At 40.2% G+C, this 17,145-nt stretch overlaps 1 protein-coding gene across 1 annotated transcript in view; it reads left to right on the top strand.

The window, feature by feature from the left end:
• The window catches only part of shroom3 (shroom family member 3), a 68,934-nt gene that overhangs the window by 25,704 nt on the left and 26,085 nt on the right, over window positions 1-17,145 (top strand). Inside the window, exons 3-4 of the mRNA XM_062434822.1 lie at window positions 903-1,109; window positions 15,424-15,549. Of these exons, the coding sequence (XP_062290806.1) occupies window positions 903-1,109; window positions 15,424-15,549 (333 nt within the window). The remainder of the gene's footprint in view (window positions 1-902; window positions 1,110-15,423; window positions 15,550-17,145) is intronic.

Raw genomic sequence — 17,145 nt, 5'->3', positions numbered from 1 at the left:
TTGGGTGGACAGGTGATTCACTGGCCCACATACTTAAACATGAAGTCTTTTTCTTTCTCTTTGTTTGAATAACAAAAGGACTCGGAGAAGAATCATTCCAGCATCGTTTGACTTCTGAACTCTGACCTTCTCACTATTGTTAATTCAACAACTGACGTTTGAATGGTAGTTAACTGAGCACGCTCAGTAGTGATAAATGACTGAAATGTGAATGTGATGTTATAGGAAAATAAAACAGAGAGATGCAGGCGGTCCGGTTTGAACCGGTCGGACTTGAACTAAGCAGGCCTGGTTTATGTTGGTAGCCATGTGGTTCATCTGGAGGTGATCTGATGGTTGTGGGTTAGCCAATCTGACGCAGGCCAGAAAATCTGATCTGGATAATTTTTGTTTACTTGAAAGAATGACAGGAAAAGAACAATATTCTGAAAATATCAAAATGAGTTGTCAAATCCATATTGAGGCTGTCTCTCTGTCATCAATGAAACTCTATATTTCAGACAGATATTTCACATTAAAAGCACTTTACATCTCAAAAGTCAAAAAATCAGGTGTGACGGATACTGGATTTTTGTGGCCGAAGCCAATACCGATGTTAGGGAGTAAAAAATCAATAAGCTTGAAACAGTAAACTTCTGGGAATTTAATTATTATAAATTACTATAGATGAAAAAATACATGAAAAAAAACATTCAACTTGAACTGAGAAAAGAAAATGCTTCCAAAACTTTAGAAAAAAAAAAGCAGTGCATATTGGACAACAAATTCACTGATACTGATATATCATTGATAAGCCAATATCGGCCAATGGTATCAGCTGGCTGATTTATCGGTCGGGCTCTAATAAACATCATGCAGGTCAAGCAGGACTAATGTTTTTTATTTTCTGTCTTCTTCTTTAGGGAGTTTGACCTAGGATACATTGAGGAGTTTGGCACCTCACCTCCCTCCCTCCCTGATCTTCCTCCTCCGTCTCCTCCCCCTCCTTCTTCTCCATCGCCCCCACTACCACACCATCAACAACGACAACACACTGACGACACACCGACGTCTTCCCGCCGCAGCAGACCATGTTCAGCAGGAGGAGTCCAACTACGCATCAAGAACAGGTAGGAGAGCGCTGAGACCCTCCATCACTTCACACCATGTACAAGAAACAAAACACTAGAATGTCACTGACCAAGACTTCCTGTCCGGTTTAACGACACCGGTTCCTTCCAGTGTCGATAAATCTTCTTTATTTTTTCTGAAAGTGTTTGTCGGTCACACACGCTGCGGGTTAAAACAGGAAATGGTATCAAATCAGTGACAGGGTTACTGCTGTCAGCTGAGCAGGTCACGGCCCCTGGTGGTAGGATGTCCTGTCTTGTGCTTCCTTTGTGTGTGTGTGTTTGTGTATGTGTTATAATCAGAGGATTTATTAGTGTCCCGTTGTATGTTTGCGATTCAGGGTTCAAACTTAGCTCAACAGGAAAACAAACAGCTTACGTTGGCATGGTAACCAGCTCACAGTGTTTCCTGTGTGTTCATCAGCTGCATCATCATGGCACAGGACAGCTTGTTTGTTGATCATTGAAATTAATTTGAATGGGTGATTTTGACGGCCCCTAAACCCTCTCACACTCTGCAGGTGACACTTATCTTAAGACTCCACATTTTAGATGTTTACCTGTAACATTTTGACAACATTTACCTAAATCAACATGAGTTTATTAGGTCCACCTTGTAAAAAAAAAAATTAAACCACTCATTTTGGAGGCTGTAGTTTGTGCCGCTGTTGAATTGTGTTGCATTAAAATGAGAGGTGTTACTATTAGTTAACGGTCTAATTTAGTGTATGCCAGATTTATAAAGGGTTGGGCAACACCTCTCAGTCTACACACTCATCAATGGTGGTTTTGGTTAAATATTGAAACGTCAATGTTGCAACATGTTTTTCTTACTCTTATCAATCCCCCTATTCAAACTGACCATTAGAGGATCCCTTCATAATGCACTTATAATGTAAGTGATTGAGGAAAAGTCCACAGTGCATTTAAAAGTTGATCTGAAGCTAATATGAGGCTTCAGTCGTCCAAATGAGTCACATCAAGTCTTCTATGTTTCAACGTTACAGTGTTTTTAGTGCCAAAGTTCCTCTTTTTGTTACTACACTTCCACCACAGCTCAACAGGGAAACACTAAGAGGGAATTTGATACTAAATAGACTGTAAATGTGTCAGATATCACTTGATATGACTGATGAATCCTCACATCTACTTTTAAATGACTGTGTGGACACACTGTGGATTTTTTCCTCCATCACTTCCATTGAAAGCACATTAGAAAGAGATCTTTGAATAGTCAGTATGAACAGGATGAATGATTACAGAGAGGAAAACCTCTTTAGGTGTTCATATGGACACCTGACTGCTGGTTAACGTAGACTTGAAAAATTCTGAACCTGTCCTTTAATCATGCTTTGGTTGTGCATGCTGATATTGTGTCTGTAAACAGTTTGCAGATAGATTAGTTATGTGTGATTATAATAAACGTAATCAGGGTTCAAGGTTCAAATTGCCAAGTGTTGCAAATGCAAAAAAGTTGTATATAAAAGAGAGGGTTGTCAGCTGATGTGTTTTGCATTGAGCAGAGTGCACTCACTTGTGTTTCTGTGTGTGAATGTATGAGGCCTGTACATCTAATCTGCTCTAATAGTTTCCTGGTTCAACAATATGGTATCTTTACCACCACCCTCCTCCTCTCTCTCTCTCTCTCTCTCTCTCTCTCTCTCTCTCTCTCTCTCTCTCTCTCTCTCTCTCTCTCACAGTGTTGTGTCTAAACTCAGTCCGTACAAACAGTCTATAAATACTGACACTCTGCTACAGCCGGTTTCATCCTAATATGGAGGTCAAGTTCTGAAAATACAGTATGTGTGTGTGTGTTTTTGCTTGTGTCTGTGTGTAATGAACATCACAGCCTCATGGCGGTGCTGGTGTGACTACAGAGATGTACTCTTGTTGATTTTGTGTGCGGTATCATCTGGGTACCGGTTGTTATCATTATAGTCTGTTAGAAATGAAAAAATTGAAGCCTGTACTCGACTCTTGGCTCCAAATCTTCATGACTGTGGGTCCTTTAAACTTCTTGAAACTTCACTGCAGAGTATGAAGAATTTGAGTTTGAGCCTGCAGCCGCAGGACATATTAATTGTTTTATTTTGGAAGGGTGACGGAGCAGTTACAGTGCACATCCTGCAGGTTTCAAGTCAGATATGAGCTGCCGTCCTGCTACAGTGCCTTTGAGCATCAGCATTGTTAGCAGTGTAACAGCAGAGTCATTAAAATGTTGGGTACTGTTGCTCTCACACAGTCACATAAACAGCCAGAATGACTGTTCTCCCACAATCCCCTGGGCTCTGGGTGGTTATCAGATAACACTTAGGAGAGACAAGGGAGGAGTTGGGGGGTTGCAATGCTTGTATCTGATTGGTCCAAAAACAGGAAGCGGGCCAGAGCCTCATGAGACTGGGTGTTAATCTAGAGAGGACAATGATTTATAAACAGTCCTCCTCTTTCCTTTCTCTGACTCCTTATTTCCTTTTCTTTTATTTCCTAATCTCCTCTTCTCCTCACATTTCCTTACCTTCCCTACTCTTTTCCTCTCCTCCCCAGTCTTGCCTCACCTTGTTTCTCTTCCTTTCATTTTCTCTCCTTTCCTCCTCAGATGTTTCTTTAGTTGAATCACCACATTTTTCTACGACGACATCATCACATCGTTGCACAAAACACACACACACACACACACACACACACACACACACACACACACACCAGTGTAACATAAAGTTCCTCACACACACACACACACACACACAGCTTTTGTCCCCAAGTGGGACCCTAATTAACTGGTCTTTAGTCGGGAATTTGTCCCTGAAAGTAGTCCATGACAGACACACACACACACACACACACACACACACACACACACACACACACACACACACACACACACACACACACACACACACACACACACACACACTACACTTTGGTTTATGTTTAAGTCATGATTAGGTTTGTTAACATGGTCTGAAGAATCAGGACGCTACTGTTGCTATGGTTACCTGCAGTTTAATATACCTTTTAGAATGGTGGTTAAACCTTTGACCAAAACTATTGAGACACTAAGCGTCCTGTTATAAGGTATTAACAGACACCTTCCAGCCAATCAGAGAGCGAGCTTTTGTGTGGCAGTGGTTCATTTAGCCTACATATTGTGGTCTTTGATGAGATCTGAGAGGTCCTTGAGGATATGCTAGGAGTCTTTGTGTGGTACAAGAGATCCCTGAGGGTGGTCTGGAAATGTTTGAGGACATACCAGAGATTCCTGAGGATGATCCAGGAGTCTTTCAAGATGTATCAGAGATCCCTGAAGATGATCCGGGAGTCATTGAGGATATACCCAAGATTCCTGAGGATATACCCGAGATTCCTGAGGATGGACCTGAAGTCTTTGAGGATATACCTGAGATTCCTGAGGATGATCCCTAAGTCTTTGAGGACATACCCGAGATTCCTGAGGATTATCCGGAAGTATTTGCTTAGCTACCAGAAATCCCTGAGGACGATCCAGGAGTCATTGAGGTAGCAGAGATCCCCAAAGATGATCCTGGAGTCTTTGATGATATACTAGAGATCCCCAAAGATGATCCTGGAGTCTTTGAGGATATACTAAAGATCCCTGAGGATGATCCAGGAGTGTTTTAGGAGGTAGTAGGGATTCCTGAGGATGATCCTGGAGTCTTTGAGGAGGTATCAGAGATCCCTGAGGATGATCCGGGATTCTTTGAGAAGGTAGCAGGGATTCCCGAGGATGATCCTGGAGCCTTTGAGGACATACCCAAGATTCCTGAGGATGATCCGGGAGTATTTGCTTAGGTACCGGAAATCCCTGAGGATGATCCAGGAGTCATTGAGGTAGCAGAGATCCCCAAGGATGATCCTGGAGTCTTTGAGGAGGTATCAGAGATCCCTGAAGATGATCCAGGATTGTTATAGGAGGTAGCAGGGATCCCTGAGGATGATCCAGGATTGTTATAGGAGGTAGCAGGGATCCCTGAGGATGATACGGGAGTCATTGAGGTAGCAGAGATCCCCAAGGATGATCCTGGAGTTTTTGAGGAGGTAGTAGGGATCCCCGAGGATGATCTGGGATTATATGAGGAGGTAGCAGAGATCCCTGAGGATGATCTGTGATTATTTGAGGAGGTAGCAGGGATTCCTGAAGATGATCCTGGAGTCTTTGCACTATGGGTAGGTACCAGAGATCCCTGAGGATGATCTGGAAGTCTTTGAGGAGGTACCATAGATCCCTGAGGATGATCTGGGAGTCTTTGAGGAGGTAGCGGAGATCCCTGAGAATGATCTGGGAGTCTTTGAGGAGGTAGCAGAGATCCTCAAGTTAGTTCCATAAGTCCTTAAAGAGGTTATATGGGTCCATGAAGGGGTCCCCAGAGCCCTTGAGCGGTTTTTAGGGGTTCTTTAGTGAGTGAGTTAAATGATAACATAGAGTAAAATCACTACCGTTACTATGGTTACCTGCAGTCTAATTAAAATGGTCGTTAAATTGTTGACAAGCAATCAGAGACCAGGACTCATTACGGAAGTGGTACCACTACCATCCATACCTCCATATAAAGGACACACAAGCTTGCATACTTTTAATACAGTTTCAGTACATCCCAAACACACACATACAGGCTATTACACACTCACACAGACACACACTTACACCTTATACATAGCTGTATGTGAAGGGTCAGCTGTCCCCTGTGACCCTGTGGGTGGTGCAGCTTCACTGTGGACACCTCAAGCTGAGGTGTTTCACGTGTCAAACAGACACATGGAAAGGGTCACACACATACATGTCCACACAAACACACATGCACACACACACACACACACACACACACACACACACACACACACACACACACACACACACACACACACACACACACACACACACAAGTGTGGATTCCTCTGGATTCACTTTTGTCCACCTCTCAATTTCTCTCTCTCTCTCTCTCTCTCTCTCTCTCTCTCTCTCTCTCTCTTTCTCTCTCTCTCTTTCTCTCTCTCTCTCTCTCTCTCTCTCTCTCTCTCTCTCTCTCTCTCTCTCTCTCTCTCCAATTTTGGTTTCCGGGAAGATCAGAGAGATTATTATTATGGGCTGGTGGAACAGTTTCCCACGGCAACAGATAAGGTCTCTGTTCAGAGAGACACACCCTGCACACACACACACACACACACACACACACACACACACACACACACACACACACAAACAAGGCAATAAAAACAGTTTGAATAAAACTTTGTTAGTACAAACATTTTTTCTCTTAATTGTTCATCATAAATAACATAATTATATTTTCCACATGGCTCTTACCTCAACCAATCAGGTCTCTGCTTTCCATCCTGTAGTTCAATTTTAAACAGCACAAATAACAAATTTGTCTCAGGAGACTTTACAACATACAACCCTTTCTATCCTTGGACCCTCAGTTCAGATAAGGAGAAACTCCCTAAAAACCCCCATCGGCTAAGTTTTATTAACAGTCAAGTAACCGACTGAGGACGGGACTTTGAAGATGATATGTGCAGTCAGTGTACTCAGGCATGGTTGCTCAACAATTAGCTGCAATACTTACAATATCTCATTTTTATGTTTTTGTTTCTACTTCTCCACAACAAACAAAATAGGCAGTAGTATCAGAAAGCTCTGAAAATTGTTGGAATGTAGATATTTTGGCTCTTTGGATTGCACAAGACTAGCACTTTCCCCTCTGCTCCCAGTGTTTATGTAAAGCTTGGTTATACACATGTGTGTTCTGATGAAACTAGAGCACACACACACACACACACACACACACACACACACACAGCTCTGCACCTTCAGGCAGACAGTAGCAGCCTTGACACCTGATTTGGACACTACAAAGGGAGAGTACTTGAGCATAGTCCTGCCATCCTTTACTGTCTGTGTTCTCAGACACATCTGACGACATTCCCATGACACATGATTCCCAGGAATCCAGCTATTGGTGTGTTGGGAATCATGGCCACTTGTTGTTACAGTGGTAGGAGCTATACCTGCAGAGGTACCAACACCTGTATATTTAACCTGCAGCTGCTTCTTCTTCTGTTACTGATACTGAAATAATAGTGAGTGGAGTACCGTGGTCCTTAAGGAATCATGGAGTCCTTGAGTTTGTTATAGAAGGGTCCTAGAAAAGCCTTTATTGGACATGATGTGGATCCTAAAGGAGATTACAGTCACCCTTGATCACTGTAATCAAGCATGGAGTCCTTGAGAGGACCAGATGTCTTAATGAAGATCAAATAGTTGTTGAGGAGAATTCAGGGGCACTGGAAGAGGTCAAAGTCACAGTAGCCCTGGAAGAGGTCACAATACACTGTAAAAAAAAAAAAAAATTAAAAAAAATTAAAAACAGTCAAATCATACAGCTGGCAAACAAAACAATGTAAAATTAAAGCTAAATCCTCATCCAAATAAAGTGCAAAAACAATAACTTTACAGATTGGCTCATTAAAGGTTTTAAAGATTTTTCCTAAATTATTACAATCAATTATTACAATCAATTATTACAATCAAACCCCCTCAGTAAAGTTAACACATGATCAAGATTGTAAAATTATGAAAAAGTATTTTAAATAAGGTATAAAACAGATTAAAATCATGTCAAACTTTAACTTTAGATGTGATGTTTAAATATGTACAGTAATGTTTAAAACCTGTAGTAGTTCAATCTAATTTAATAAAATTGAATGGTTCAGCTTTTGTAAAATTACACTACAAACCTTGAATTAAATACAAAAATAAATAAAGGATTGATGATGATGATGATGATGATGATGATGATGATGATGATGATGATGATGATGATGATGATGATGACACATCTTCAAAAAGGGTCTATTCCCATTTCTAAGTGCCAAATCAGGGTAAGGAAGACATAAGTAAAAGCTACTCAGTTTTCTATCACCAGTCAGGGAAATTTCTTACAAATGTACTTTAATGAGATCATTTACATACTTTTAAAATCCTACTTAATACTATATAAATTAATCACAATGTAAGGTTTAGACATAGTGGTTAAAATTGACTAATATCTTGTATTACAAACTATAGTTGATGCTTATTAGCCAGTTTGTAGTAACCAGTTTGGTGCCTGTTCTCCCCCGTAAACCTTGTTCCAATGCTTGATCTAAAAAATGTAAGCAAGTTTCTTATCATTAGCAGTTATCATTGTTGGAAAAGGGGATTTAAAAATGATTCACGCTGCTACACATACAGTACATAACAGGTTTGGGCCAAACATTTCTCTTATATCTCTTCAAAACAAACACAAGCCATATTTTTTCTAATCTGGGTATTATTCGCATTGATGGATATGACAATTTGTCCAGATCATATTTTACTGATAGTTTGAATTGAGGTGTTTTATCAAGTCCAATTTAATTCAGCCATCAAATGTGCATTTTGGCAGTTTTAAAACAGTCCAAATTAAAGGTTTTCACCCAGAATGCATATTACACTGGCCATCGGATTGCAGAGCTACTTCCTGGATGATTTTGTGGAAATGACCATCCAGTTTAAATTACTACGTACCCATATTGTGTTACAAATCCTACCATCCAGCATGATGACTTGTCATAGAAAGTAGGGAATTATGTTCATGGTGTATTTGAGGCAATTTGTGCTTTTTTGTATTTGAAGGAGAGGTTCAAGACTTTTTGTTTTGGCACCACTGGACTCATAATGGGTGACTTGGTCCTCAAACTCAAGGACAACATAGATGAGCAAAACATTGTCTGACAGGTTTGAGTCAGACTGATGCCTATGTGCTGAGTTTGCATGTTCTGCCTCTGTGTTCAATCTTTGTATGTCATGCCTCTGTTTGCCTTCATGTCCCTGGGTTTAATTCTGTACCCAACCATCCAATGATATCTTGTCACTCCTGGTTCTTCAGCCCTCTCATGGTCTCACAGGTGATACGCTGTTGTGTGAAGTACAGTCGGTTACCTTGGAATATCGGACATGCTTCTCATTAATGAATAACATCCTGTTACTGTTGAGAAATGCATACATTATTTTTAATATATTATTCTTTTATGGTCCAATAAATACAACAGTACTCTTCAACAGTCAAATGTGTATGCCTGTTGTAGTTGTGCTACAATCAGTTGCAGATGCAGTGATTGTCAATTTACCATACCACCAATCATTGTACATGTTGGCACTGGTTACCAACTATGTACATTTCATTTCTTGGAGTTGTTTATGGTATCTGCCATCAACATCCTACTCAAGCTAATGTTTACATTAACTTCAGATCAAACTGAAATATTTAACACCATTGAGTAAATGAATCTGTGTCAGTATGTGTGTTTGGACGTGTGTGAGAAAAGGTATGAAGGGCTGAAGTGAAGTTGTTGAAACTAACATCCCCACAATGCATCAAAGCAAGTCACCAGGCTGTCCTGGCCATCGGCAGAGGTTGTGTTTGCCCTTTTGCAAAGACTATCTGATTGGACCGAAACAAAATAGGTAAAATCTATCAAATTCTTTTGTTCTACTAATTTCTCAACTGGTTAAGGAACACCAGATGAACGATGAAGATAGCTATGACAACAGCAGTATTATTCAATCTGGTGGACTGATCAGGGGTTGTTTTTTTTGTTTTTTTTAAATGGGTCAAATATTATTTATATCACAATAACCACCTAGAAAACATTCACATCTGTTGTTTTCTTAAAAATGACTTCTTCACATTCATCCTCTGAGGAAGCGCCTGTAGTATGTTTTTTTTCTTTCTTTTTTTTACATTTCCCTCCGACAGTCGGCACTTTGCCTTGATGAACATGTCTCTGGAATTAGAAATACAAAGTGTCAGTAAATCAGTCAACAACTAACTTTAGAGTTATTAATGCCATGATAAGGATTTGCTGTAAACACAACAACCAAAAACCACTAAACCACATTCAAATTTATGGTGGGCACAGTTGTCACTGGCCAGTTTCCTGGATGGCAGTCAGATCACCCAATCACGCTCAACACAACGGGATGAGACAGCCAATAGAAACAGTTTCAGCATGGTATAACATAGCAACAATAGAAAAAGATTCGTTTTTTTCAAAGAAAGAAAAGAAATGTGTGTATTTAGTTTCATTTGTAGACTGTCAAATGTAATTAATTAGTCAAATAGTGTTTTCATTGCGGTGTATGAATAAAAATGTAATCATCTATTTAAAAGAAGACTATGCGTTATGTTTTTAATGAAAAAAAGGTTTGCTAAATTTGCATCCAGGATTACAGAGTTTAAATGTAAAATTACACATATGTAAACTAATAAGATTTACCTTCAAATTGAAATTTTGGTACAAGATGAGGACCACCAAAGTCATTAGAATTTATTCTACATGGACCATGAATGTCTGTAGCCATTTAGCCAATAATGGTCAAAATATATTATTTGAACCTGAAATGACAACCTCATCGTGCCACTACAGGACAAGTCACTGATATTAGTATGAATTATCCTATAGTGAACATTTTTGTGTGTACCAGATTTCATGGCAATCCACTAGATATCGAGAAATTTCACTCATAACCAAAAATGTCAACCTGCTGAAAAGTGCGGTGGTTACTTAAGTCCATAGATTTATCTGTTTTTTTGGGGTACATGACAGTACCAGTAAAAAGTTTGGACACACTATCCAGCCTTCACTTGAATGAGAATGTGTGTCTAAAGGTTTGACTGGTACTGTGTGTCTGTACAAAATTTCATGGCAATCCATCCAATAGTTGTTGAGTTATTTCAGTCTGGACCAAAGTGGTGTACTGTACAGACCAACAGACAGTGCCATGTATAGACCCATGTCACTATGATTGAAAAGGTTGTCAACTACTGTTTTTTGTCATAGATTTTGTTAACAAAAAGTCATTCATTACATTTTTCAGGTAGCTTGCCCAGCACTGATCAGCGGTTTCTAACCTCCGTCAGTATGTCTCACATTGCTTTTAGAGTCCAGTCCACAGTGATAACCTAACAGTCAATAGTAGTTCATTGTTCAGTGAAGAACCACATGCTGCATCATGAGACATCGTTCTCCCCGCGGCTTCAAAATCCAAGTCTGCTGCAATAAACTCAATATTCCACTGTTTTCACCATCTCTCTCCATGTTTATCTTTCCTCCCTTCTCTTCCTTCACCATCCTCCTCTTTCTCACTGCTCCATTTCTTCGTCTCTCACCTTTGTGCCCATTATTACTTTTTCTTTACTCCTCTCCCTCTCCTAAAGTTATTCTCAATTTTAGTTTAATTCCTTGACTAAAAGACTGAAAAGATTTTGTGAAGCTCACGCTCTCATCCTTCTGCCTTTTTTAATCCTCCCTTCCCTTTATCTCCCGTGCTATTTCCTCTCTTTCCACCAGCTCTCTATCAGTTTTTCAGTTGCTTCATTCCTCAGTGTCTTCTCACTAACAGCTCTTATCTCCGTCCATCCTCCCTCCCCTACTTGCTACTCATTCTCTCATTATCTCTCACCCTGCCTCCCTCTTTTCCTCCCTCCTCTCTCTCTCTCTCTCTCCTCATACTCTCAGTGTCTCTCACTCACGCACCACATCACCAGCTACCGTCCAGCAGCTCCAGACTGAGGATGTTTACTTCGACCTTTTATCGTACGACGGCCTAATGACGCTTAATTGCTTCATTTGCTTAACGAGTTTGGGGCCGGGGGCCAGTGGAGCGCCAGTCAATCCGACCTGCCAGCACCAGACTACTGGAACTGGAGCAAAGAGATAGATCAGTTGGCAGTAGAGACGGGATCGGTCGACGTGAGTCTTTTTGATGGAATTTCGTTGGAAAAGAGGAGCAGATATGAATAGAAAATGCAGGGCCTTCATCCTTTTTTGTAGTTTTTGTTAGTATGAAATATACAGGTAGGAGAGGAAAGGGAGGTTCTTAGTTTAGAAGTTAAAAAAACAACGCATGCAGGAAAAGTTTTGAAAAGATATGGCAGAAGAAGATGGATGGAGATCCAAGCGGTGACCTTGGGTAGAGTAGAATACTTTCAATTAGAAAAACAGATTTTCGTAAAGGGCTTTTGGAAGTCTTTAGTACAGGAAGAGATGTCAGGGAATGGTTGGGGGAGAGTAGAGTTGAATAGAAGCTAAAAAACAGGTTTTCTTGAAGGTTTCTAGAAGGAAAAACGCCAAACTGTGGTAAAGAGTGGGGAGTAGTCAGTAGTCTTTCTAAGAGACAACAATCAAACTCCAAAGGTAGGACAAAGCAGAGCTGAAAGCAGTAGAAAGAAACTTTTTAATAAAGTGGACTTTCGATCGAGACCATGGAGCTGTTGGAGGTGTTCTATCGCAGGAAGCTCCGCAAGAAACAGAAGAAAGCGGAGCTGGGCCGGTCGGAAGGGGCGCTATGTCGGTCGCCGTCCGAGGCCAGCGTCAACAGCCTGGCGACCGGCCTCATCTCCAAAGTCCTCAGATTCACCTCGAGGTAAAACAGGTCACATGTTCAGTTTGTTTACACGGAGAGACGAGAGGCATTCAGGATAAGATTGAAGTTTGCTTGGGTCAGTTATGCAAAAAGAAACTCGTGACTGTTTGAGATTTTTCCTGAAAGTTTTCATGTGGTTGCCATTGAAAGAGGAATTCTTAATGTACAGACATGACTGACTCTTTTTAGCAAAGAAAGGCGTTTGACAATTAAAAATCACTCGTTTTGAACTGAATGTGATCATTGTTAGAGTAATGGAGTCTCATTCCAATCATCATTTTTTCATCATGGCTCAACTCAGACTGGGGACGTGACAACTTTGGACTCAAACAGGGCCAGTTTCAAATTTGCATCTGGCAAACAGCACCACCATTTTCTTAGTTCTGTTTGAAGACAAAAACAAAAAGCAAAACTTTGACTGAAATAATGGTGTAATGGGTCATAAATAAAAGCCATAAGCATGCTTTAAATTAGTTGATGTTAATTTTAATTCCTTTTAAATCTCAGATTCTAGTATTGAGGACTTCGGTGACTCAGACATGAGAAATGTGATTCAGACACGATGTTATGATGCATTTTATGACTTTGGACGTGAGGTCTATCACTTGGACGTTCATTTTAAAACTCGGACATTTGTATTTATGACTTGAACATCTATGACCTGTATAACCACAGTGACTCAGACATGCCACGTTTATGATTCTGGCATGAAGTTTATTTTTCAATTCAATACTTGGACAGAACATCTATGACTTGGACTCACCGTTTGTGGCTCGGACAATACATTAATTATTATGTGGATATGATCTTTATGACTTGGACAAAACATTTGTTACTTAGCATTTACATTTAATGCTTGGACATTATATCTATGTCTTGAATACAGTCTAGAGGACATGGCCTGTTTTACTTGGACATTACATTTTTGATTCAGATGTGACATTTAAGTCTTTAATGGATATAACATCTGTGACTCTGACATGAACTTTTTGTACATCCAGGGCCAAATGGAGACAAAAAGGTTTTTAAAAAGATTTTGGATTGTATCTGAATTAACGTGGACCAGGTTTTATAGTAAGACTTTGATTTCAAACACAAACCAATTCAAACTGAGGGGGGGGGGGGGGGGGGGGGGGGGGGGGTATCTGTAAGTGTAACAGCGATGATAAGGTGTTGAGGTATTCCAGTCACATCCTGTCATTACCCAGGTCCCTGCGGTTCAGAGACATGGCAGGCTTTCATGTCTCTGTCTTCTACTTACTCAGATAAAATCTTTTCCTGTTTATCTGTGTGGATAAATACAGAGCAGCGGAATAAAATATGAAGAGGAGGAGATGATTGTAACCGCCGTACTAGGCGACGTCTCTTTTATCATAACTGGTCAGATAACACGTTCAAAAATATAATGACGGTGATGTCATAAAGATTATCAACACAAACGGAAACAAATTATTTTGTCCCCGAAAAAATGTCACGTTACCATCATCGGTATTCAACGCTTCCGATAGATGTTTGACATTAAAAGTCTACCAGGAGAGGGACGGATTATGCCCTTTGACCCACTTGATTGCTTTTAATGTCACATGTCTGCATTGGAAGTGCCAGCTTTCATTTACGACAGGTTAAAAGTGATTGAAAAACCGGCAAAGTTGAAGTGACTGGAATTACAGTACATAGTGAATAAATACAGTGTTTATGGTCAAAACAGAACCTAAGAGTAGTGGAGTGGTGAGTATGATGTGTGGAATTAGTGCTGTGGGAATGTACATTATACTGAATTAAAATATGTAGAAACATGGAGTACTGTGGAATAATAGAAAACACCATTAACAGAAAGTTGATGGTGTTTTTGGATGCAGGTCAAACGTTTTCCTACGACAGTATGATCAAATATACTTATACATACAAACATGGAAAACTATAAATAAAGGCCTGACTTCTTACTATAGAGAGTCCATTAAATGACCTGGTACTGATTAGCTTAAGATGGCAGATGACTGTAAAAGTGAAAGTATGTCAGCCTTTCCTACATTGGAAGGAAAGGGAGAGGCAGAAACATGCAGAAGGTGAGTCAGATCTCTGAGGAATAACACCATGCAGCTGTGCATGTATGTGTGTGTGTTGTGTTACCGTGGGAGGACACAGTGGGATAATAATGTTGAAATGATCAGTTTTCCAGCTCTGATAATATACTCTGTTCATCGCTTGATTCCCTGCAGCAGTGTGATACTGCTAATAGAGCTCTGTGAATGAATGGTTCTGTCCAGGATGAAAGAAGACAAACGTGGTATTGAAAATAAAAACCGTGACTGGGGTGTGAGTGTTGGAATCTTGTGCAGCTTTCTGTTAAACAGCACATAGATCAAAGTTGCCTCTTCAGAGTTTTGGTTTTTCTTATTATAATCGTAACATCAAAACAAGTCATACTTGTGCATCCGCCTCACACAAACAACCAAAAGCGTTTTTTTGAAGGCTACAGTACAAGTGATTTGGTTTTGCCAAATTCCCAGAAACATGACCTCAGTGTCCTCAATGCTTCTCTTTGTACAGAGGAGAAACCCTTTTTATATGGGTAACAACACCACCTTTTTACTGGTGCCGCACTCAGGTCAAACTTTACCAGTTTGTACCTCAACAGGAGTACAAACATTTATCATCCATCCAAGAATGTTTTATTTTTAAGTGTATATCTTTAGGGCTGAAGATGTTCTGACCATTACTGTGAGGTAATGGAGAGCTGTTTAGAGCTTTACTGCTTTTACAGATAATGACTCATCCCTTTACTTTAACCCATGAGTCCAATGCTGTTCATACACTAACTCTCACTTCGTATATGAACCCCCACAGACGCAGTGAGACGGCATCTCGTCCTCACTCGTGGCACTCAACGAAGCTCGGGGAGTGTCAGCAGCAGCCAGACCAAGGAAGGATGGACACAGTGAGCAGTGCCTGGCACCACAACTACCATGCCAGGTCAGTGTAAGAGACGATAAACAGTCCATATTTTACAGGGCCCTTGTTTACCTCTACCACACATTTTTGTTCTTAGGGTAGTTTCTTGCACTATCTGGTTAGCAGCTGTTTAGTTGGCATGCTGCTACCAGAAGGAAATAATATGAATATGAAAGTACTGTAAAATACACTAATACCATCAGGAGTCCACCCAAGGGAAATTCTTGACATTCTGTCATGATCGACTGCAAGAAGAGGATCATGTGACTGACAGATACGGCCCAAGGTGTCAGTAGGATACTTGTATCCTTATTCCCTACAAGTTAGAAATGCTTGCCTACTTGTAGGAAAAAAAATATTGCACAGCTGTCTTTAAAAAAAAACAGTGAAACTATCTCACAATTCTATTCTCACAGAATTCTTCCTAAACCTTTTGGCTCTGTAGTCCAAGTGAAGACTTCTAGAAGTTCTGTTCAGAATATCTAGAAACATATCAGATAAAGAAGGGGATACATCTCAATTCCACTGTAATTTTTAGACAACAAACACAATTTTCAATTACCAGACCATACTGAAATGTGTCATTGTACCATTTTTTTCAAATATAAATTAGCAGCGGTGCTATACCTGTGCTACCACTGCTGGTCCCGTGACTCTCACCGTTTCTCAAAGGTCTCTCGTCAACCCAAACGTATCTGTATTTCTTTATCGTGGTGATTTCTGTGTTTTGCTCCATTGTAATCAGGTGTAAAAGAGATGGTGCAGTGACTGGATTTTTTTGCCAGCAGGACAATGAAAGTGCAGCAAGTGTGAAATGAAACAGAGTATGCAAAGTCTGTGGTTGTGTTCTTGGGACATTATTACAGGAGAAACATTTGGACATTTGACTTTTAACCACAAAAAGAACTTCATAATCCAATTGATGAAAACGATATGTATGTATTGCGTGATTTAGTAGAACTGGTTACAAAACAAACAGAGCATTTAGGTACATTTTCGAATCGTTTTGCAGTGTATTTGTACAAGTTTGTTGTAGCTTTGTCTGCATTGTAAAGTAGATTGGGCCTCTCTTCCTCTGTGTTACAAATGCTTGTTTTATACTTGTTCATTCATTCGGGTGTTGAGGTGATGTAAGATGTAAGCCGTTGTTTTCCTTTAGGTTCATTGATAATCCGTCTGTGCTCAGTCCAAACAAACTTCCCATTGAGTTTCTTGTTGGGTTGAAATGTGGTACAGCTGGTTGTTAGGGGTTCTGATTGTTGGGGGTGCATTACAGTCAAACATACAATTCTACTCAGACTGTCCTCTGTTACCTTTACACTGTGTGATATTTCTTGTATTGACATAGTAACAATAAGTACGCCATAGACCTTTGTTGTTTCCATGGATTTCCTGATTTCATTTGCATCTAATCATAGTCCCCAATGCCATCCTGACACCTGGACTCCGGGAGAGAAAGGTCAAAATAAGGTCCGGTGTAAAACTTCAAATGCTTTGCACGGTTCATCAGATGTAACGTCATATGAAAGAAATGAAATTCATCAGATTTCAATCAGATTTGCGGTACCATTAGATCTCAGCTCCAGTATCTATCATTCAGGGTCATTAATCCCTAGA

The sequence above is a fragment of the Scomber scombrus genome, chromosome 15 (assembly GCF_963691925.1).
Source record: "Scomber scombrus chromosome 15, fScoSco1.1, whole genome shotgun sequence".
In the NCBI taxonomy this organism is placed as follows: Eukaryota; Metazoa; Chordata; class Actinopteri; order Scombriformes; family Scombridae; genus Scomber; species Scomber scombrus.
This window is presented reverse-complemented; position numbering and strand designations above follow the sequence as displayed.